The sequence below is a fragment of the Mus caroli genome, chromosome 7 (assembly GCF_900094665.2).
Source record: "Mus caroli chromosome 7, CAROLI_EIJ_v1.1, whole genome shotgun sequence".
NCBI classification, from domain to species: Eukaryota; Metazoa; Chordata; class Mammalia; order Rodentia; family Muridae; genus Mus; species Mus caroli.
The window spans coordinates 129,254,015-129,276,505 of NC_034576.1; the positions used below are offsets into that span (position 1 = coordinate 129,254,015).

Here is a 22,491-nt window from a genome sequence, read left to right on the forward strand (position 1 = left end):
AACTGAGTTCCTGCCAATCGATGGAAGGATGGGTGGGGTTAGAGGCGGGAAGAGGGTGGGTACTCGAGAAAGAGGAAGTGAAGAAGGCGGAGGCAGGACGAAGAAAACAAGCAATAGAAAAGAGAGAACCTGAGCATCCAGGCCAATAAACACAACTGAAGAGAGTGAGTGACCGCAGAAGGGCGGGGAATGAGGCTGGTGCTGGGCAGTAAGAGGCAGGGACTAGGAACTTGTTAGCCAATGGAAATGGTGAAAAGGGAACCAAATTTAAAAAGGGGGGCTAGGCAGTCAAATTGACTGACGGTCACGTCTATTCCTGTGATGACAACATCAGCAGTCAATAGAAAGAGCCGAAAAATTCTTAGACTTCCTGAGATGATCAGGAAGGAATGACAACCAGGGAGAGGCGGGCTTAACTTGTGATTAACTTGTTAGCCAATGACTGCCCTTCTCCACTTTGCATAAGAGTAGAAAGAGATAACATTCTCAGCTTCTAGGGCCAGGGATGCTGCCAGCAGGCGGTGCCAGAGCAAGAATAGTCAGTGACAACCAGAGACAAGCGCGAGAGGAGGTGACAACTGGGGACATCACTGAGAAGAGCCTGGAGCATCGGTGCGGCTCCTAGCCAATAAGAGTGCCCCGCTGGCCTTCTTGGGTTTCCAAAAGAGCCCCCGTTCATTCAGCTCCTGAGCTGCACCACAAACCCAGTGCCCTCATCAGTTCTCTCTACCTCGATGTGTCTAGTTAGACTATAGTCAGTCCTCTGAAAGACTCATCTCTCAATTCCCTATTTCAGGCAGGAACTCAGACCAAGTTTCTCTAAGTTCTCATGTACAAACTCAGCTCCCCCCGCCCCCGGCCGCAAACACTGCAATTTCTGAAACCCATATCCTCTGAGCACTACTTCACTCTCCGGCTTATGGGTGGAGGTCCCATCTCAGAACCCAAATCCATGAATCCTCAATACCACGAACCCTCCGTATCTGCTTTCCTGTTCTTTGAAGGATTCAAGAACCAAGCCGTATTGTTATCCACCTCTCTTAGTACTCATTAGCTACTAACCACAAGACCTGACGTTATGAGTTCTAACCTTCTTCCAGGTTCTTCTTCTTCTTCTTTTTTTTTTTTTTTTTTTCTTTTTCGAGACAGTGTCTCTGTGTGGCCCTGCACGTCTGTCCTGGAACTCACTCTGAAGACCATGCTGGCCTCAAACTCAGAGATCCGCCTGCCTCTGCCTCCTGAGTTCTGAGACTAAAGGCCACCGCTGAACCAGGAACCTTCCCACTTCTAAACACTGCTTCCTCTTCTCATTCTCTTGAGCCCCAGGATGAGTGGACTACCAAATCCATACGGCCACTCTCAAAATCCTAGTGAGACCTAGCTCTCAATGTCCCTATCCCTTGCTGTCTTTTGAAGCTCGTCAGTCTTGTCAGCTTACTTTCCCGCTCCCAGCTCTGACCCAGACCCGATGAGGACCTGTCAGATCTTCTTTTCATAACTTCTCCATCTTCCCCTTTGATTCAAGTTTACTGAGAAGTCCACAAATCCCATTCCCTTTTTGGAGTCTTTCTCACCTCCCAGAATGCACTAATGAGTGGGCTCCTGCATGACGTAGCCCCCTCCATGGTACCCATATGTGGTACCCATATAAGGCAAAACAGCTGCCAACTAAAGCCGGGAGGGGCTGTGCCGAAGGCCAAGGGCAGCTGCTAAGTTTAGGGTGGCTCCTTCTCTCTTCTTAGAGACAACAGGTGGCTGGGCCCCAGTGCCCAGAAAAGAAAATGTCTTAGTGGCATTGGCATGGACTGGAGGAGGGTAAGGGAGGGGACACATTCCTCAGGACATCAGGTCCTAAAGGGAGCAGGAGGAGATGCGTACCATTGCCAGCCTGGGGTTCCTATACTGCAGTTTCCCTAGATTCCCTCGGCATGGAGCAGTATGGGCCACTGAGGCCCAGAACATTATGAAAGTCACAACATCAGCCAAGCTAGCATTTTCCTGGAAAGGAAAAGATACTGGTTATGCTACCTGGGAGAGGATGGCTGGGGCCTCTGTCTTCTCCTCTGAGGTCCAGCAAGAAGCCTAAACCTTGCCGGGCATGGTAGTGCATGCCTTTAATCCCAGCACTTGGGAGGCAGAGGCAGGTGGATTTCTGAGTTCAAGGCCAGCCTGGTCTACAGAGTAAGTTCCAGGACAGCCAGGACTATATAGAGAAACCCTGTCTTGAAAAACCAAAAAAAAAAAAAAAAGCCTAAACCTCTTTTGCTTCAACCCTTTCCAAGTGCACCGATGATGTCTCTGCTTGTTGTTGCAAACCCCACAGCATTTGGTCACCAACCCTAACATCCAGCCCCATCCTGATTCTGGCAATCCTAACAACTGACTTTCACTGTGCTGGCCTTTGCCCATGTGCCATGCGTGTGGTCTGCTCACTGGTCCTCACCTCACTCACTTCCTTAGCTGCCTGCTGAGTTTTGCTGTTGTCATTTGCTTGCTTGCTAAAGTGGACCCACAAAACCAAGCATACTGTCTATTGGCAGTAAATGCTTACTGAGTTTAGATCTGTGCCCACCCCACTCAGGGGCTCAAAAGTCTAGTTCATCTCTTCCAGAACTGTGGGCTTCCCTGAGCCCCTCTGAATCCTGGCACATTGCAGTCCCCCTTTGGGACAAAGAACATCCCTTCCTACCTAGGTCCTAACGAGACTTGTATCCCAAGGCCTCCTCCCCCTCCCTTCCTGGGCTCCAGCTGCTGCAGGCCTCCAAGAAAGGAGAGGCCCCTGAGCCGGGCTATTTTAGTATCTGGGGTGGGTATCCACAGGGCTAAGGTTACCACGGTATGTTAAGGGCTGCCGGGGCAGGGCTATATAACCCCAGAAGAACTGCTGCAAGCAGATTCTCTTCCTTTTTCCATCTGGAGCTACTGCCTTGCCCCCAGGAGATCTAAGACATGGTGAGTGAAGATTCCTCCCCAACCCAGTTCCAACCCATTAGCTCAGGATAGCCCTACCCTTCAAAAAAAAAAAAAAAAAAAAGGCGCTGCTTCTCATTCCAACCACAGGCAAAATATGAACCCTATCTCTTAGCACCAGAATGGGGCCAGAGGAGAGTGATGGGCTGAAAGGTTCAGTCAAGGATAATATGCTCAGATATCTAACCATGATGTCTAGGGGTCGGGGTGGACCTGTTCAAAGTCTGTTCCATCCCTTTCTGTCATTTCCTAAAGTTCTCAGACGAGTGAGATGATCCTGCTCGCATTTTATAAGTGGGGACTAGAGGTTCAGATAGGGTCAGGGAGTAGATTAAGCTAGCAAGTATGGACGCCAAGTTGGCAGGCAGAGGATTCTGAGAAGGGCACTTGTCAGTCAGGATGAAGTGATCTGGGAGCTATCGTTGGGAATTAAGACACACAGCCAAAATGAGGCCCCTTAGCCAAGAGGCGCCAAGAAAAAGAAGAGTCATTCTATAAAAATGGACTCAAAGAACTCCGAATCTGAATCCGACCAGGCATAGTGGGTATGCCTGTAATTTCAACTGCTTTAAAGCCTGAAGAGGTAGGAATCCAGGAGTCCAGGAGTTCAAGGCCAGCCTGAGTTATGCAGTGAGACCTGTCTAAAAAAGAAAAACAAAAAGAAAAGAGGAGGAGAATCTGGGTGTGGTGATGAAAATCTTTATTCTCAGCCGGAAGAAGCAGGCGGATCTCCTGGGTTCAAGGAAAGGAAGACTGGGTCTATAGAATAGGCCCCAGGGCTAAATCATGAGACCATGTCTCAGGGAGAGGGTGGGGAGGGACAGGGTTGAGGTTGGGGATGTAGCCTGCTTAGCATGCACAAGCAACCAAATAAAATAGGATGTGCTGCCCATGATGCTAACCCTGGAACTTGCATGGTCAAGGTTAGAGACGGAGGCAAGGTGAGCAGACCAAGGTCATCCTCCATTAAAGTAGCAAGTCTGAGGGCTCGATGAGACCCTGTCCTTAACAGAAACAATAGTCTGGTTTGCTGCTCCCAGGAGAGGTACAGGAACTGGCCTGTAGACTCCCCTGCTCAACCTTTACCCTCACAGGCACCCAAGAAGGCCAAGAGAAGGGCAGGAGCGGAAGGGAGTTCCAACGTCTTCTCCATGTTTGACCAGACTCAGATCCAGGAGTTCAAGGAGGTGAGAGTGGGAGGCTAAGGAAAGCTTCCCCACCCCTCCTCCCCACCCTCCTCCCTACCCCGCCTTCCCAGAAAGTGCACCTGTTGAGGGAGGAGGAGAATCCTTACCCTCCCTTCAAAGGGTGGAGGGGGACAACTGGCTCGGGGCCAGAATCTGATCTGCCTTGGGCCAATTCCTGGTTTCATCTGTCCCCACCCATACCCCTCCACAGGCGTTCACTGTAATTGATCAGAACAGGGATGGCATTATCGACAAAGAGGATCTTCGGGACACCTTTGCAGCCATGGGTGAGGCCCCTACTCCCATCTATAAATGTTGAAAGCTATGGAGTTGGAGGGGAATCCAGTGACTTCAGGCCTTAATCTGCCCAGATGAAAAAAATGAATGAGCTAATATAAGCTTATGGGAAGCACAGCTCTGGTCCCCAGTACCCAACTCCAACCCCTGATGCTCACCCCATTCAGGCCGTCTCAATGTGAAGAATGAGGAACTGGACGCTATGATGAAGGAAGCCAGTGGGCCCATCAACTTCACTGTCTTCCTGACCATGTTTGGGGAAAAGCTTAAGGGTGAGTAAAAGGTTCTCAGCCCAAGACCCTGGTTGTTCTTTCCAGACCTTCGGGGACGCGCTAGACTCGTGTGTCCTCTGTCCCTGCAGGTGCGGACCCGGAGGATGTGATCACTGGAGCCTTCAAGGTCCTGGACCCAGAAGGGAAGGGCACCATCAAAAAGCAGTTGTGAGTGGCTCCCTCTAGTGGCTCTACTGTCTTTTCCAAAAATCCCTGCTTAGGGGTGACAGGTTGACAGAATATGTGAGCAGTAAGGACTGGGTGACATTTTTATAATAACTAAGGGAAGAAATTCTAGACAGTACTTGGGAGATGCGCCAGACATGTTTCAGGGAAGGTTGGTGGGAACAGGAATGAAATGAGAGGGGACCAGACTCATGAACCCAATCTCACCTCCCCGAATGTCCTTCTCAGCTTGGAGGAGCTGCTTACCACGCAGTGCGACCGATTTTCCCAGGAGGAGGTGAGTTGGGGAGAGCCCGAGAAGGAAGAGGATTCCGAGTGGAGGGAAGTGGGAGAGAGGGAAGCAGTGGGGGAAGCGATCCTAGGGCTACTCCTGACTTCCTACAGATCAAGAACATGTGGGCAGCCTTCCCCCCAGACGTGGGCGGCAACGTGGACTACAAGAACATCTGCTATGTCATCACACATGGTGACGCTAAGGACCAGGAATAGGGGACCTAAGGTCTCAGAAGACCTAGATAGGCTTGTAGCCGCTCCAACTCTCACCCTGACCCTCAATAAAACTCAACTGGTCTTTGTTTCTTATTGGTGGCAATATCAGTGTGTTCATGCGCGAATTCAGGTGGGAGGCTGAAACACGGCCCAGACAGACAGGAGTGGCTAACAGTGGAATGACTAGTGGCCAGGAGGCCCCCAGCGGGCAGCTCCATTCCTGCTGGGAAGAAGACTCCGGCAGCTGGGGAAGGTGGGGAGCAGTTTTTATTAGATGGAGAACTTGGAGGAACAGGAAAATCCAATTGGAACATGGGAAGAGCGGGGGGGGGGGGGGGGGGGGGGGGGGGGGGGGGCTTTTCTTGGAGTGCGGTCCTCTTAGAGCCGCGCGCCGAAGACGGAGTCGGATGGGCCTTAAACTTCCGGATTGGAGGAATCTGGTTTAAGTGCAAGGGCAGGCCTACCCTCTGGATCCCCGAATTGGGCACTGGGCTGTCCAGAGTCGGGATGGGATAGCCGATTAGCGGTGAGCAGAGCCGAGGACAGGCGGTATTGAGGATCTCACAGCGCATCAGATTGCTCGCCCTGAGCCTGGCTCTGCTGCATCTGGGCTTGCATCTTCTCCAGCATTTCTTGCATGCGGCGCAGCTGTGCGGAGCAAGATTGCAGGCAGTGGAACCCGACAAGGCCAAAATGGGATCTAGAAAACGTTCTAGGGCCTTAATTAGAGGGAAAGAGAAGTGCTTGCTCACCTCTTCGTCCTTCTCGCGAATCAACTTCTCAGTGTCAGCCAGAGGCAACATGGGCAGCGGGATCTCTGTAGCACTTTGCCGGGAAAGCTTGCTAAGAGAGTAGAGGGAAAGGTTGTGTGCATTCAGAAAACATGGTGAGGTCTGACATTGTGGGTCTAGCCTTGGGGCGAATTCTGAGTGTAGGAGGCGGGGCCTTGTCCCTGAGGTTAGGGTCAGTGTGGGAGAGGCTTAGCTGGATTTGGAAAGCCGAGTTAAGAAGGGTAGCAGGACCAGTCAGGAAGGCTTGCTCAAACGGTGGCGCCAAGGAAGCACCAAAATAACCCTGCTCTCACCTGCGGCTGGCTCGATCCCGGGCCCCAGGTCGAGCCAGACTCTGTAGGCAGCGAGCCCGGTAGCCCTCGTAGAGCAGATCGTGGGTCACCTCTTTCAAGTCCTGAAGGTGGGTCTGCACCAACATCCGCCTCAGGTTCAGGAAATCGCAGTGATGTGGGTTCTCCACTAGAGGGCGGACCAGACAGCTTTGCGTTCAACGCCACTCTTAGGCTCTGCTCTCTGGGAGTACTTCGCTAGCCTAGTGAAGAACCCAGGATTTGCAGCCCAAGGCCCCCTCTTGTGGCCTGTAGGAACTCCCAAGACTAGAGCCCCTCCAGCTTCACGTATGGATTCAGACCGAGCTCCCTACTGCTCTCAAAGCCTGCCTGGCCTTACCCTCCACAGTACCCCAGGAGTAGCGCCGTCCCCTCACTGGTCGGGTTCCATCCCTCACCACTTCACAAGACCCAATGACTGCGAAAGGGATGTTTTCCTATAGAAACGGGAGTCAGGAGTCACGTTGGCTCATCCTGGGCATAATCCTCTTTCTCAGCTTTCGCCTCCACTTCCTGCTTCCTTGCCCCTGTCCACCTCCACCTCCACCTGTCAAACCTTCATTTCTTCATTCTGCTTCTTGAATTCTTCGTCCTCATCAGAGTCACACTCTGGGAACTGATAGATGTTGATCTCCTCCTCTTTCAACTGGTCCCGGATCTCAGAGCGGATAGAAGGAGAAACGGACATTACATGGCTAGAAACAGTGGGGTAAATAGAGTGGGGTGATCAGAGAGAAAGAACGATATGAAGGACAAATGGTGAGAAATGGCCACACAAGATGACCAAAACCAAACTTTGTCAGAGACATGATGGTGAGAAACTCAGAAAGGACAAATATCAAAATACGAGGACGTGGGTCCGTGGGAAAGCACTTTGAAGACAGTGAGACAGGCAGCCATCACTATCATGGGACCAAAGAGACCCCAGGAGTTGCAGTGCCCCTCCCCCTTTCCTCCTAGTCAAGCATCTAGTTCCAGGGCTGTATGACCCGTCTGTTCTGAGCCTGAGCCCTTAGGCCATGGTGCTTGTGGCAGGATCATAACCCTTTCCTCACCCCACCCCCAGAAAAGGTCACCCCAAGATTTAAAAAAAAAGTCCAGACAGACGAGGTTGAATCATGGTCTTGGCTGTCACTTAGGGGCCTCAGCCATACCTTCTTCTTGAGGGCCTGAGTCTCCCTAGGCATCAGGGCGTCTGCTTTGCCGATGACCGGGATGATATTGACTTTCTCGTGCACTGCCCGGAGGAAAGCCACATCTAGGGGCCGGAGCCTGTTTCAGGGATTGATTGGTCAGGACTCAGCTTCAAGGACTGAGCTTTCTCCAGCCTCCCCAACCAGTCCACCCCCAGGGTGCTCTCCAGACCCTCGGCCAAAGGGTGAGATGAAGTAGAGGCAGCAATGGACTCTGGAATCCTGGATGTTCTTCCTGTTCAAGCCACTCTCATCCCTGAGGTATTGCTCAAACTGCTCCTCAATGAAGCGAACCACAGGCAGCCAGCTGGCGTGTGGGGAGGAGATAGATAGTCCGAGATCACAGGCCAGGGGACAAGATGAAGCTAACCAGGACTGTGCAGTCCCAAGTCATTTCTTTGCTCCTAACCAAAGCCATCAGGGACAGCTGGCCACAGTACATGAGACATCAGAGTGTGGTGGCTACACGCACACCTGTAATCTCTGTAGTCAGGAAGCTGAGACAGGAGGATTGCCACATTTGAGGCCACCATGGCCTACATAGTGAGTTCCAGGCCAGCTAGGGCTAATGTGACACCATGGCAAAAAACAAAAACAAGCCACAACAACAACACAAGCATTGAACAAATCAGGCATGCATATATACACTTGTAATCTCAGGAGGAGGACTTTGAGTTTCAGGCCAGTCTGGGCTACACAGTGAATTTGAGGTCCCTGAGCTACATAGAAAAACCTTATCTCAAAACAAGAAACCCTGGATACTTTGGGCTAGATTATTACCAGAAACAGGTGCCCCCTTTTGGTTCAAGGGGCTGTGACAAGCCAGCCTACAAGTGACCTCTGGTTTTCCATAGTGGAAGAAAGGCGTAGCTCCTGTCCCTCCCCCTTCTCACCAGTCTGAGCAGTCCACAGAGTCCCCAAAGCCAGGCGTGTCCACCAAGGTCAACTTCACCTTGATACCTCCCTCCTCAATCTCCACGCCCCGGCGCTCAATGGTCAGAGTTTGTGCCATGCGAGCTATGGGGACAGAGAATTGGCTGCGTAGGGCTCTGAAGCAGGGCTCCATTCCCACATGTGTTTTCAGGGGAAGAAACCATCTCAGAGAAAACCAGAGGCCACCAAAGTCCCCAGATAGAAAGAAAAAGAATGCGGCCTGATGACACAGGAAGAGGCCAGGGACAGCACAGAGGGAAGCCAGGACAGCAGTGGGGACAGGAAGCCTGGTAGATTTACCACTGGCATCCGGCACCTGCCGATCCTCGTAGAGGTTGGTGAGGAACAAGCTGTTGATGAGGGTGGATTTCCCCAGGCCTGACTCCCCTGTGCACAGGACAGGCCCACTGGTCAGACAGGAGGATGGCCATGATCTCATAAGTACATCACCACCCCCTGCGTCTCTCTCCAGAACCCACAGACCTGCCACCATGAGTGTGAAGTCAAACCCCTTCTTGACAGACTTGCGATGCAGCTGGTTGGGCAGGGCAGCAAAGCCCACATATTCTTTGTCCTGTGGGGGTAAAGGGAGACAATATGAGGTTCTTGGACATGGCAGGGAGTGCCCCAGTACCACCTGAGCCCAAAAGCTAGTCAGGCCACTTACTGTGGGTTAACTTTGAACTGGGGACCCTCGAGGGAGAGGGCTGGCCCTGAATGACTAGATTCCTGGGCCCCCGAGAACTCACCATGGCTCTGCTGGTTGTCGCTTGCACCTGGTGTTGCTCCCCACTTCCTCTGGTGGGGCAGGAAGTTGAACGGTGTCAAACAAAGGGGGGGGGAGTGAGGGGGCAGTGCAGGAAGCTGAGCTGCTCAGAGAGAGGTGAGAACCCATGCCTATCCCTTTTCTTTTAGTCCAAAGATTTTATTCTTTGTGCACACAAGTAGAAGCCAGGGCATTGGATCCCCTGGACCTGGAGACACGGGGAGCTGACCACTGCCTGGCGTAGACGGTGGGAGCTGAGTTTGGGTCCTCTGTAAGAGTGGCACAGTCTGAATTGATAAGCCCTGATGCATCTCTTCCCGCCACCTTATATACAGCTTCAGCCCCTTCATTGTCCACATGGCTTTATGATGAGACTTACCACAGCCCTCATCATCATGGTGAGAGGTGGGTATGGACAGAAAGAAAGGAAGCAAGATGTTCTCCTTAGCAAGTCTGATAAGAGTTGAGCAAGATGATTTACAAAAAGAAAAAAGTTCCCAGGGTGTGAGCGAACATAAAACCCACAATAGAATTGGAGGTAGGTGACTAACAGTTCCGGGCTCAGGCTATGGGTTCTTTTTGAGGGTCTTAGTGCTTGGATTGAACTCAAGTCATGGGTACTGCTGTGCTCAACTCCACTACACTCCCAGCTCCCAATGGATTTTGGACATTTTGACACAGGACTGGTCTTGCTGTCTATCCAGACAGGTCTTGAATCAGCCTCCTGAAAGCTAGGACTCCAGGCCCATGTGTACCTCCATTACAGCTGTCTTGTTTTTGAGACTGGATCTCCTAGAAGCCTAGGCTGGCTTCAAACTCACTTTGTTGTCTAGAATGACCTTCAGCTCTTGATCTGCCGTGCCTTGCCCTTGGCTGTCCAGGACTAGGATTACAGGTGTGTGCAGACCTGGTATTTGGTCACAACTATCAGAAAGGCTTTCAAGATCCAGAACCAGGAAGTCACATCTCAAACTCTTCAAGAGCTGCTCCCCCAACGCCCCTAGCCCCTCTACATCAGAATGCAGTCTGCACTCTAGTCTTCTAGTCTGGGGGGCAAGGTTTGTCCCTCTTTGCCTGATGACCTCTTTCACTCACTCTTTGAGCATCTGTGGCTGAATATATATATATGAGTGATCTATCTTCACACACAGCCAGAAGAGAGAATCAAATCCCATTACAGATGGTTGCGAACCACGATGTGGTTGCTAGGAATTGAACTCAGGACCTCTGGGAGAGCAGTCAGTGCTGTTAACCAATAGGCCATCTCTCAAGCCTTTTATTTATTTATTTATATGATTTATTTATTTATTTATTTATTTATTTATTTATTATATGTAAGTACACTGTAGTTGTTCTCAGACACTCCAGAAGAGGGAGTCAGATCTTGTTACGGATTATTGCGAGCCACCATGTGGTTGGTAGGACTTGAACTCAGGACACCTTCGGAAGAGCAGTTGGTGCTCTTAACCTCTGAGCCATCTCACCAGCCCCTCAAACCCCTTTTTAAAAACCATTTTATTTTATTGTTTTATTTGTATGGGTGTTTGCTTGCTTGCACATATGTCTGTGTACCACAAGCATGAAATTACCACATAGATGCCCATAAAAGCCAGAAGGGATTTCAGATGCCCTGGAACTAAAGTTATAAACAGCTATGAGCTACCATGTGGATGGTAGGAATTGAACCCAGATCCTACGGAAGAGTACCCAGTGCTCTTAACCACTGTGTCATCTCTCCAGTCCCTGAGCTTCCATCTTCACCCTGGCAGGGCTGGGGCTGGAATGGTGTTGCAGGTCAAGTGTATCAGCTACTTTCTGTTGCTGTGATAAAACACTATTGACCAAGAGTACCTTACAGAAGAAAGGATTTTTATTTTGGCTTATGGGTCCAGAGGGGTAAGAGACCATCATTAAGGGTATGTGGTAGACAGCCAGAGCAAGAAGTTAAGAAATCACACTTTCGCCGGGCGGTGGTGGCGCACGCCTTTAGTCTCAGCACTTGGGAGGCAGAGGCAGGCAGATTTCTGAGTTCGAGGCCAGCCTGCTGAGAAAGAAAGGGAGCAGACTGGAAGTTGGGATGGGCTACAGACATTCAGAGCCCACCTCCATGATGTACTTCCTCCCATAGCAGAGATAGAGAGATAGCAAGGCTGTCCCACCTCCTCAGACAGTGCAGCTTGAGCAAAGCTTATGGATGACATCACTCAGGCAGTCGAGCTGCCACCGAGCTATACAATCAGCTCTAACATTTTCTTTCTCTGCACCAGGTGACCAGTTTTCTAGTGACACCTTCTTCCATTGCCTCTGACAGAGCTTTTCTGTTTTAAACTGCCTAGCATCTTTCTTAGGCCCCTCAGTGCTCACATTTGCCTACCTGTCTGTGTCTGATGCCCTGGGGACAGGGACTATGTCTTCCTAATTTGTATATTCTCTGTGCTTCATAACACTTGATTTCTTAGGTGTGTGTGTGTGTGTGTGTGTGTGTGTGTGTGTGTGTGTGTGTGCAAACGATGAGTAAATGAGCTGGGTGGAGGCGCATGCCTTTAATCCCAGCATTGTGGAGGCAGAGGCAGGTGGATCTCTAAGTTTGAGGCCAGCCTGGTCTACAGAGTGAGTTCTAGGGCAGTCAGGGCTACACAGAGAAACCCTGACTTGAAAACAAAACAAAACAAACAAACAGGGATGAATAAATGAAGTTAGGCAGAGTAAATGCTAGAAGTCTGCTGAACATAGAGACCTTTGCTTTGGGGTCAGAGGAAGCCCCCATAAAGTCCAGATCTACCCCTGACTTGCTGTGTGACCTTGAACAAGTCTTTTGACCTCTCTCAACTCCAGTTTCCTCAGGGTAAAATGAAGTGCTGACATATTTCAGCATGTCATGAGCACCATTCTAGGTTTTCTATGACCTACAAGCTTTGTCTGTAACATTTGAGCTGGGTGACCTCAGGCATGGAAATTAACTCCTCTGGACTTTAAAAACTAGCCATCTGATAGTCTACAAGACCCTGTGATCTGGAACCTGCTCATTCTCTGCTTTAATTCTATTTTAGGGTCTCCCTATGTCGCCTAAAACTTTGCATTCTCCTGTCTCCACGTTCTCAGTGCTGGGATGACAGGCCTGTGCAGTCTAGCCTGGCTCCTCTATTTCATTTCATTTTATTTATTTTATTCCTTCTTAGCCTCTAACCACGGACTGAACTTTGTGATTGTGTTCCCCTCTCCTGTTTATATGTTGCAGCCCTATCTGACTATATTTGCATATAGAGCAAGAAAGGAGGTGATTAAGTTTGGTGGCTTAATCAAATAGGACTAATGTCCTTATATGACAAGGGAAAAAAATGCTCCTTCCACCCCTGTGCAGAGAAAGGCTCAGGAAGGCCACAGCAGGAAGAGGCTACCTGTAATCTAAGGAGTGAGCCTCACTAGACACCAACCCTGCTTGCACCTTGAATTCCAATCGGAAGAACTGTGAGAATATAAATGTTTGTTCTTTATGTCATCCGGTCTGTGATTTCCTGTTATAAAAGTGTGGTGACTAAGAATGGCCCCCATAGGGTTATATAGTAGAGTGCTTAATCCTCAGAGAGTGGCCCTACTTGAGAAGGATTAGAAGGTGTGGCCTTGTTATAGGAAGTGTATTACTGGGATTGGGCTATGAGGTTTAAAAAGCCCACACTAGGCTGAGCATCATTCTCTCTGTCTGTGGATCAGGATGTAGCTCTCAGCTATTACTCTGGTACTGTGCTTGACTCCCACCACGTTTCCTGCCAGGATGATAATGGACTGAACCTCTGAAACTCTAAGTGAGGCCCCAATGAAATGTTTTCTTTTATAAGGGTTGCCTTGGTCACAGTGTCTCGTAACAGCAATAGAACAGTGACTAAGACAGTTTCCAGGAGACTGTATACCATGCAGCTCCCTCCTTCTCTATCCCTGTCTAAGCTAGCCTCAATAGCATGTTCACAGTGATTTTCTTCCCATTTTTTTTTGTGGCTATGCATATTGGTGGGTTTGTTTTGGTTTGGTATTTTGTTGACGTTGTTGTCTTGTTTATTTGAGCTAGGATATCAGTATGCAGCCCAGCCTAGACTCAGACTTGCTGTGATTCTCTGCCTCAGCCTCTCAAATTCTTGGATTACAGGTATGCCCCAATGCAAGGAATGGAGGGAGCCTTGAATGAATGTGGAAAGAATAAGTGGAGTCCTGAGTGAATGTGTCCTGTTGATGTGGACACACTATGTCAAACACCCAGTACTTCAGGCTTATGGGAATGGCATCATAGCAACACTGGGCAGTGGAGACAAATGGATCCTCAGAGTCCGTTAGCCAACCTGGGGCCCAGGCTACCTTCCAGTTCAGTGACAGACCCTGTCTCAATAATGTGGAGAGCAACAGAAAAAGACACACGGGCTGGTGAGATGGCTCACCATCTCTTCCAAAGGTCCAGAGTTCAAATCCCAGCAACCACATGGTGGCTCACAACCATCTGCAACGAGATCTGGCGCCCTCTTCTGGAGTGTCTGAAGACAGCTACAGTGTATTTACATATAATAAATAAATAAATCTTTAAAAAAAAAAAAAAAAGAAAAAGACACACAAAGTCTGGCCTCTGCATGCACATGTGGGCATGCAAATCTGCACATTTATGTACATGTGTCATCACACACACACACACACACACAGAGGAAGAGGAGAAAAAAGCCCCCTCTGAGTTTTTTTTGATCCGTATCTGTCAAATGGGATTGAAAGCTTTGCCATCTTCAACCCACAGGTCCTGCGCTGTCTTAGTTTGCTTCGCATTGCTGTGATAAAAACCATGATTGAAAGCCACTTGAGGAATAAAGGGTTAATTTGGCTTGTTCGTCTCGACCTCAGTCCACCTTTGAGGGAAGTCAAGGCAGGAACCCAAACAGGGCAGGGCTGGAAGGCAGGAGCTGAGGCAGAGGCTGTGGAGAATCTCTGCTTCTGGCTCGCGCCTCCTGATTTGCCCAGGAGCCTGTGGTTTGTCCGTCCTTCCTTCCTTCCTTCCTTCCTTCCTTCCTTCCTTCCTTCCTTCCTTCTCTCTTTCTCTCTTTCTTTTTTGTGTGTTTTCATGTTTGCCTTTGCTTTTGAATTTAAGACAGGGTCTCTCTATGGAGCTCTGGTAGTCCTGGAACTCACTGTGTAGGCCAAGCTGGTCTTGAACTCTACAGGTCTGGCTGTCTCTGTCTCCCGAGTGTAGGGTCTAAAGGCACACACTGCTATCTTATACACCTGGGTTGGATTGAGTAAGAATGACCCTCATAAACTCATATGTTTGTGTGTTTGGTTCCCAGTTGGTGGACTGTTCAGGAAGGATTAGGAGGTGTGGCCTTCTTGAAGTAGATGTGGCCTTGTGGGAGGAGGTGTGTCAACCAGAGTGTGGTTTGAGATTTCAAAAGCCCTCACAGGTGTCCCTGTAGCTGCTTGTGGATCAGATGCTCTAAGCTACTGCTCCAGTGGCATGCCTGTCTGCCTGGCAACGTGCTACACACCATGATGGTTATAGATTAGCCCCCTAGAGCCCACGGAGCTAAATTCTTTCTTTTATAAGTTACCTTGGTCTAGGTATCTCTTCACAGCAATAGAACAGTATGACAGGTCCTCAGGCCCACCTGTCCAGGGCCGGCTCTTCCATATCAATCATTAACCAAGAAAAGACCCAACAGACTCGCTCCAGGCTAAAAGATGAAGGCAAATCCACAACTAAGGATCCCACATCCCAAACAACTACAAAAAAATTTAACCAGCATAGTGATCAATATGATTATAGAGACTTATGGCCATTCATGGCTGTGTGACCTTGAACATCTTCCACTAACACCGTTGCGGATAACCCTGGGCTGCTGGTATTTTGATGCTAATTCCACTCTTCTGGGAGGGGCTGAGAACAAGGATTGAGTCAGCACCCAGGTGAACCTTCTTCCCACCTTAATTCCTAAAATAAAGGTTAGAGCCTGGGTGACTGGGCAGGAGAAGGGAAGGTGGAGCTGAAAGTTTGGGAGAGAAGGAGGAGAGGGAAGAAGAGAGGACAATGGAGGAAGTAGAAGAAAAGTGGAGCAGAAGCAGGTGGTTTCTGGAGAAACTGCAAGTTATAAGGGGTCTCATAGATGGGGAAGATGGTAGTGTAGCGGTAGATCTGCCCAATCTAGGCGTGCAGCTTGTATTCATATTAACTGAGTTGTGTTTTCTTTGCCCCGGGATTATTTGGGTTGGAGATTGACAGCAACACCTTAGTGACTCCATTTCTGTAGTTGTTCAGTGGCTTCATTGATAATTCCCCAGACACACACACACACACAAAGACATAATGAAAATTGGGTGGTAGTGTCTCATGCTTTGGGAGGCAGAGGCAAGTAGGTTTCCAAGTTCAAGGTCAACCTGGTCTATAGAATGAGTTTCAGGACATCGGGGGCTACTTAGAGAAACCCTATCTTGGAAAAAAACAAAACAAAAGAAGACCACACTTAATGAAGATGGTAGGATATAGGTTAGTGCACACATGAAGCGCTCAGAACGGTGCCTAGGGTGTGATACGAGTTTACAGGAGAGGCCACTCATTCTCTCACAGGCTCAGCCACACAGTGGGGTGTCAGCTAAAGCGAGGACTGGCTCTTCTGCACGAGCCCGTGATGGCTCAGTGTGAGCTAAGTTGGCATCCTAGCTGTTGAGGAGAGAGAGACTGCCATGATCATTGCCTGTAGCACCACGATGACAGTGTTGGCAGAGAAGCCATGCTTAGACCCAAGGAAAAGAAAGGGATGGTTCTATCTTTTTACATGACACTGCCTCCTCCCCTTCATTTCTTATCAGACAGAGCAGACTTGTGGGGAGTTGGAGTGTGAAGTGTGACGCCCTGGATTCTATTCCTGGCACTGAGAGGGAAGTAAGGAAAGGGGAGACAGAAAAGGAAAGGGACAGGCTATGCATTTCTGTACTTGTGTGTAATCCTAGACTTGCGATGCTGAGCCCAGGGGATTTCAAGTTGCAGGCCCGCCTGAGCTACCTGTTGAGACCTGTCCCAAATTAAATGAGAGACGGAGAGAAGTAAAGAAAACACTGTACTCTTCTCCCCTCCCCCTCCATGTCCAACCGATTCCCAAATCCCATCTAGCTTTTATATAAATGTGTCTCTTTTTTTCTCAATGGGGGATTTCATAGTTTCAAAAAGCAAAATGCAGCTGGTTGTAGTGTCTTGCACCTGTAATCTCAACACTGGGCAGGCTGAGGCAGCGGATTGCTCAAAATTCGAGGCCAGCCTAGGATACATCGTGAATACAGACTAGCTGAGGCTACATAGCAGCACTGACTCAAAAAATAAAATAAAATAAAATAAAATAAAAATCAAGAGACTGAAGAGATGGGTCAGCTGTTAAGAGCACCAGATGCTCTCCCCGAGGACCCTGGCAGATCTCTGGGAGTTTGTGGTCAGAATGGTCTACACAGTGAGTTCCAGGACGGCTATATAGTGAGACCCTGCCTCAAAAGAAAACAAGACAAGCCGGGCGTGGTGGCACCACGCCCTTAATCCCAGCACTCGGGAGGCAGAGGCAGGCGGATTTCTGAGTTCAAGGCCAGCCTGGTCTACAGAGTGAGTTCCAGGACAGTCAGGGCTGTACAGAGAAACCCTGTCTCGAAAAACAATCAATCAATAAATAAAGGAGGAAAATGAGGGCTGGAGAGAGAAAGACACTTGCTGCAGGCCACTGGAGTGCAACCCCTGCACTCGAGCACACACACACACACACACACACACACACACACACCAATAAATTAAACTGAGAGATTTCATCTTACCCCAGTCAGAATGGTTATCATCAAGAAAACATAGCAACAAATTCTGGGGAGATGGTGGGAAAGGGAGAACTTGTATTCATTACTGGTGTGGCCTGGTATATGGAAATATGGAAATCAGTGTAGAGATTTCTCAAAAAAACTAAAAATAGAGGCTGGAAAGATAGTTCAGTGGTTAAGAGCACTTGCTGCTCTTGCAGGGGACTCAAGTTCAGTTCCCAGCACCTACCTAGTGACGCACAACCATCACTAACTCTGATCCTAGGGAGTCTAGTGTTGGCTTCTGAGAGCACCAGGCATATCAGTGGTACACAGATGTATATACAAGCAAAACACTCTCGTAAATAAAAAAAAAAAAACACTAAAAATAGCATGTGTGGTAACCAATGGCTTTAGTCATAGCATTAGGAAGGCAGAGCCTTGTAGATCTCTATGGATTCTAGATTAGCCTGGTCTGCATACCAAGGTCCAGGCAGAACAACTCTATGTATGTATGCCATAGAGAGACCCTGTCTCAAAACATACAAGAACAAGAATCTAGAACCACCCTATGACCCAGCTGCACCACCCATGGCTGCATTCTGAGAAGGGGATACCTGCTCTCTCCATGCCCGTCTGTACATGCCATGGAAAGAGATCAGACAGTGAAGGACAATGGGAGGGTGGGGCTTATACACCATGGAGTTTTATTCAGCTCTAAAGAAAAACAAAACTAGCCGGGCGTGGTGGCGCACGCCTTTAATCACATCACTCGGGAGGCAGAGGCAGGCGGATTTCTGAGTTCGAGACCAGCCTGGTCTACAAAGTGAGTTCCAGGACAGCCAGGGCTATACAGGGAAACCCTGTCTCGAAAAACCAAAAAACTATGAAAGTTTCGGGAACGAGGGTTAGAATTGAAGACATTACATTACTGAGGCAAGCCAGACGCAGAAAGACAAACAGCACTTGCTCTCTCCTAGCAGATCCTAGCTTCTAATTGTTAAATGTGTATATCTGGATGAATGAGAAAAGGCCAAGGAAGTAGGAAGAGATCCATGAGATGAGGGGAAACGGCTTTAAGGGAAGGGCTGGGGGCGGGAGAGGTGGCTCGGCCATTAGGAACACTGGCTGTTCTTGTCGAGGCCCATGTTTGGTTCTAAGCACTCAATAGAGTGGCTTACAACTACCTGTAATTCTAGCTTCAGAAGATCCCGCACTCTCTCCTGGCCTCTGTGGTATTCCTCTGCACAAACCTCGCAGAGATGCACATATACCCAACTAATTAAATAACAACAACAGCAATATATTTCCACCTGACATGGTGGTGCACACCTTTAATCCCAGCACTTGGAAGGGAGAGGCAGGCAGATCTCTGTGAGTTCAAAGCCAGCATGGTCTATAGCATGAGTTCCAGGACAGCCAGGGCTTTATAGAGAGACCCTGTCTAATAAATCTAAAATAAATAAAATCATTTCTATAAAGCCAGAGGGTGGAAGACCAAGAGAATACAGGAGCTATTGAAGAGGAGGTGGGTTCTGGAGTCAACAGGGGGTCAGAGCGCTAGGAGAGGAAATGAGTATGTGAGAGAACCAACCAATGAAAGATGTCTAAGACGCCATTAGGAAACTGGCCCATTTATACACATACTATCAGGTATTAATCTAATATATTTTATCAATATAACACTACTCTAATATGTATTATTCTAGATTTTTCTCGTCTATACATAGGTATTTATGGGTTTTTGGTTGTTTTATTTTTTGTTTATTTGAGATAGTTTCTTTGTGTAGACCAGGCTTAGAGATCCATGTGCCTCTGACTCCCAAGTGCTGGGATTAAAGTGTGCTCCACCACTACTCAGCTTGTTTTTTTTTTTTCTGAGACAGGGTTTCTCTGTATAGCCCTGGCTGTCCTGGAACTCTCTCTAGACCATGCTGGCCTCAAACTCAGAAATCTGCCCGCCTCTGCCTCCCAAGTGCTGGAATTAAAGGCATGTGCCACTCATGTATGAGAGTACACCATTGCTCTCTTCAGACACGCCAGAAGAGGGCATCAGATCCCATTACAGATGGTTGTGAGTCACCACGTGGTTGCTGGGACTTGAACTCAGAACGTCTGGAAGAGCAGTCAGTGCTCTTTTGTGTTTTTTTGTGTTTTGTTTTTGTAGACAGGGTTTCTCTATGTAGCCCTGGCTGGCATGGAACTCCTTCTATGGCCTTGAACTAAGAGCTTCACCTGTCTCTGTCTTCTGAGATTAAGGGCATGTACCACTACTGTCTATCCCAAGTATGGAAGTTGAGGGGGGGGGGATGTGGGGGGGAGGGGGGCAGGGCAGGACAACTTGTCATAACTAGCTCTCTGCTGCCACCATGTGGGAGTCTCAGGGATCAAATTCAGGTTGTCTGACTTGGCTCATCTTGTTGCCCACCATGATGCATTTTTAAGGTGAAAGTGTTCCTGTTTGCTTTATTATCGACATCTCCAACGAAATGCTTTGGGCTGAATGGTATTTTCTTTTCTATGTGTTTGTGTGCACTCACCTGTGCAGGTACATGACCAAACCACAGTGCAGATACATGATGAAGCCACAAATAACCATGGATGTCTTCCTCATTTTTTTTTAACCCTGCATTGGTGTTTTGCCTGCATGTATGCCTACATGAGGCTGTCGGAGATCCTATGGAACCGGAGTTACAGTTGTGGGCTGCCAAGTGGATGCTGGGACTTGAACCCCAGGTCCTTTGGGAGAATGCTGAGCCATCACTCCGGCTCCTTCCTCTCATCATACTTACCTTACATTTTGAGACAGGGTCTCTCCCTGAACGGGAGAATTCGGTTTTCATTAGGATGCCTGGTCAGTTGAGCCTCCAGCATCTGGCAGCTGCCTGTTCTCTCTCCCAACACTTGGGCTATAGATGTGTGACCGCTACAGCTTTAACATGGTTGCTGGGGGCCTAAACTCAGGCCATAATGTTTAAGCAGCAGGCCCTTTACCTGGGGAACCATCTTCACAGTCTAGGGTAACAGTTTGAAAATTTTCAAACTTTGATCACACCCAATTCCAAATCTGTCATTAGAGCTTGGGGATTCAACTGAATTGGTTCAGGATTTGCCGGGGTTAAAGAGTCCCAAGTCAGGCCTTTGGAGACTCTGGATACCAGGAGCCAGACCAACCGCCTGGCCTCAGATCCAACTAAATGCCTAAGGATCTGTGGTCTAGAGCACTGGCATAAGAATGGAGTCTGGAAGCCAGTCTGCCTGAAATCCTTTTGCTTCTCTGTGTGGGGGTGGGAGTGGGGTGTTCCTATAGCTCCAAGAGGAAGCAGAGGGACTACTGGCTGGAAGGAGAGATAGCCTAGAGTGCAAGGGGAAAGGGGACTAGTATGTCAGTAGAAAGATCTAGATGGATGCAGCAGGCCAGAGCTGAGGGAAGGTTGTTGCTCAGTGGTGAGCACAAGGGCATAGCAGGCTCCAGGTGCGAGAGAGGCCTTTATGGTATAGACCAGAAGTAGACTGGTTAAAGTTAAGGAAGAAACAAGCAGGAACTCCAGCAAGGGAGGGTTCCAATGTCCCAGAAGCCACAAGGGTGTGGAGAAGCTGCAGGACTAAGCAGGCAGCTCCTACATAAAGAAAGGAAACCTGGGAAGTCTAGGCCCAGGAAGGCATAGAGTGAGCAGGTAGCTCCTAGCAGAATGGAAAAGGGTGATGTCCATGTGAGTGTAGCAGGCTAGAGTCATAGAAGGCTGTGGGAGTCAGAGAGCGGTGCCCACAAGGAGGGCACAGCAGGGAGAGGGAAGCAACAGCTGAAGAATCAGACTACAGACCCAACAACTGTAATTTGGAGACGGGACATTTACACAGTGTTGGGAAAACTAGACAAAACGAACTGGGCTTGGAGCAGAGAACAGAGAACAGGGAAAGAATCTCTTTTCCACTCCCCTCGATTGCTGGCAGTGTAGACTGAAATCTAGGATGCCACTAGTTGGCCACATTTGGACTAAGGGATACTGCAGCCAAAACTGATTGCAAAAGCCAGTACGTTTGGAGTCCTTCGGTTCAGATGCCAGGTAAAGAGGGGTCGGATGTTCTGCAAGAAGCATCCCAAAAGGAGCCAGGAGGTATGAAAAGCTATTCCCATGGGTGAGGAAGAGGAAGAGGTCCTAGGCCTGAAGATCAGTGTCCCCAGGATCCAGGGAAGGCTGAACTGGAAGGCACAGCTGTTGAGTGGATCGTCACCTCACCGAATGTGGGACAAGGGTTAAAACCCTGAGACTGGTACCAGGGCCTTTGAGGGAACCCAAAAGGCAGAAACAGCTCAGAAATAAAGCCTAACCCAAAGGGCTAGGGTCCAAAGCCCGGTGGGTACTGCTGCCTCCAAGAACACCAAAGATCTGGTGAAGCATTTACACCAACCAAAGGGGAGCATTTACCAAGCCATCCATGGGCCAGGTGGGTCTGGTGCAGGTAGAACTGGTGGGTAGGGTCCCAGAGTGGCTTTAACCCCCAAAAGGGGAAAGCAGGCACCAGGTTATTCATGTGAGGGGGGTTTGTATCAAAAGTTGACCTTGGCTGGGGCCAAGGCATTCGCAGAGAACACACCACACAGCTGACCTATAATAATGCAATAAATGTTAAGAGATTTGGGGGGAGGGGCACAAAAGGCTGATTCTGAGCAGGAGAGAGAGAGAGAGAACCATTGATGGTATGGCAGCTGGTGATGATATAGCTGCTGGGGCTGGATTGCTGAAGGCAGGTGAGGGCAACCTGGTTCTGGAATGTGGGCAACTCCTAACACATGTCCCACCTGTGACCTCAACTACAAATAGTACCATACCGAATGTTCCAGAAAACAGCAACCACGTTCTTGTTCCAAAAAGTTACAGCCATCTTGCAAGCCTACATTTATTTCAAAAGATCACTGTAACCACCTGTTGTTATGACAGCCTTGTAACTGTTCTGCTCTGTAACTCCACCTATTTGCCTGCCAAATCCCCAGTTTGGACCGCCCCCCTCAACCCCCTTATTTTCCCTAGTCCAATACTGACCTTTGAATCCATTTTAGGGGCAGGCATCTCATGTAGAAGAATAACAAAGCTTGCTTTAATTGGGCATGATAATTTGGGTCAGTGGACTTTCTCCTCCCTGCTTTGGGATTAACAGGACCAACCAATCTTTTTTTTTTTTTTTTTTCGAGACAGGGTTTCTCTGTATAGCCTTGGCTGTCCTGGAACTCACTCTCTAGACCAGGCTGGCCTCGAACTCAGAAATCTGCCTGCCTCTGCCTCCC

The 22,491-nt window shown here is 49.0% G+C and overlaps 2 protein-coding genes across 4 annotated transcripts; one reads left to right on the forward strand and one right to left on the reverse strand.

Annotated features, from left to right (window-relative positions):
- The first annotated feature begins 83 nt into the window (after window positions 1-83).
- Mylpf (myosin light chain, phosphorylatable, fast skeletal muscle) lies at window positions 84-5,494 on the forward strand. 2 transcript variants are annotated; one of them, XM_021166417.1, is made up of 7 exons: window positions 84-164; window positions 4,065-4,157; window positions 4,369-4,444; window positions 4,622-4,726; window positions 4,816-4,894; window positions 5,141-5,189; window positions 5,297-5,494. In XM_021166417.1, exons 2-7 carry the CDS (start codon window positions 4,122-4,124, stop codon window positions 5,399-5,401), a joined length of 450 nt encoding a protein of 149 aa, XP_021022076.1. In that variant the 5' UTR covers window positions 84-164; window positions 4,065-4,121; the 3' UTR covers window positions 5,402-5,494. The 2 variants fall into 2 exon arrangements, with proteins under 2 accessions (XP_021022076.1, XP_021022075.1); XM_021166416.1 differs by lacking the exon at window positions 84-164 and adding an exon at window positions 2,797-2,952.
- A 153-nt stretch (window positions 5,495-5,647) lies between these two features.
- Window positions 5,648-9,469, reverse strand: Septin1 (septin 1). 2 transcript variants are annotated; one of them, XM_021166415.2, is made up of 11 exons: window positions 9,397-9,469; window positions 9,131-9,221; window positions 8,948-9,034; window positions 8,608-8,731; window positions 7,887-8,021; window positions 7,676-7,793; window positions 7,078-7,179; window positions 6,862-6,958; window positions 6,486-6,651; window positions 6,154-6,244; window positions 5,648-6,049 (listed from the first exon to the last, which is right to left on the reverse strand). In XM_021166415.2, exons 1-11 carry the CDS (start codon window positions 9,397-9,399, stop codon window positions 5,963-5,965), a joined length of 1,101 nt encoding a protein of 366 aa, XP_021022074.1. In that variant the 5' UTR covers window positions 9,400-9,469; the 3' UTR covers window positions 5,648-5,962. The 2 variants fall into 2 exon arrangements, with proteins under 2 accessions (XP_021022074.1, XP_029336070.1); XM_029480210.1 differs by lacking the exon at window positions 9,397-9,469 and adding an exon at window positions 9,315-9,379 and having other exon boundaries at window positions 5,756-6,049.
- Window positions 9,470-22,491: the final 13,022 nt, after the last annotated feature.

What these genes read in the sequence shown, in the direction of transcription:
- Septin1 (XM_021166415.2), bottom strand. An exon ending in CTCCTGGGGTACTGTGGAGG is followed by an intron (nt 6,652 to 6,861) that starts GTAAGGCCAGGC and finishes TCCGCCCTCTAG; the next exon opens with TGGAGAACCCACATCACTGC. An exon ending in CGGGATCGAGCCAGCCGCAG is followed by an intron (nt 6,245 to 6,485) that starts GTGAGAGCAGGG and finishes CTACTCTCTTAG; the next exon opens with CAAGCTTTCCCGGCAAAGTG.
- Mylpf (XM_021166416.1), top strand. An exon ending in AGATCCAGGAGTTCAAGGAG is followed by an intron (nt 4,158 to 4,368) that starts GTGAGAGTGGGA and finishes ACCCCTCCACAG; the next exon opens with GCGTTCACTGTAATTGATCA. An exon ending in GGACACCTTTGCAGCCATGG is followed by an intron (nt 4,445 to 4,621) that starts GTGAGGCCCCTA and finishes CACCCCATTCAG; the next exon opens with GCCGTCTCAATGTGAAGAAT.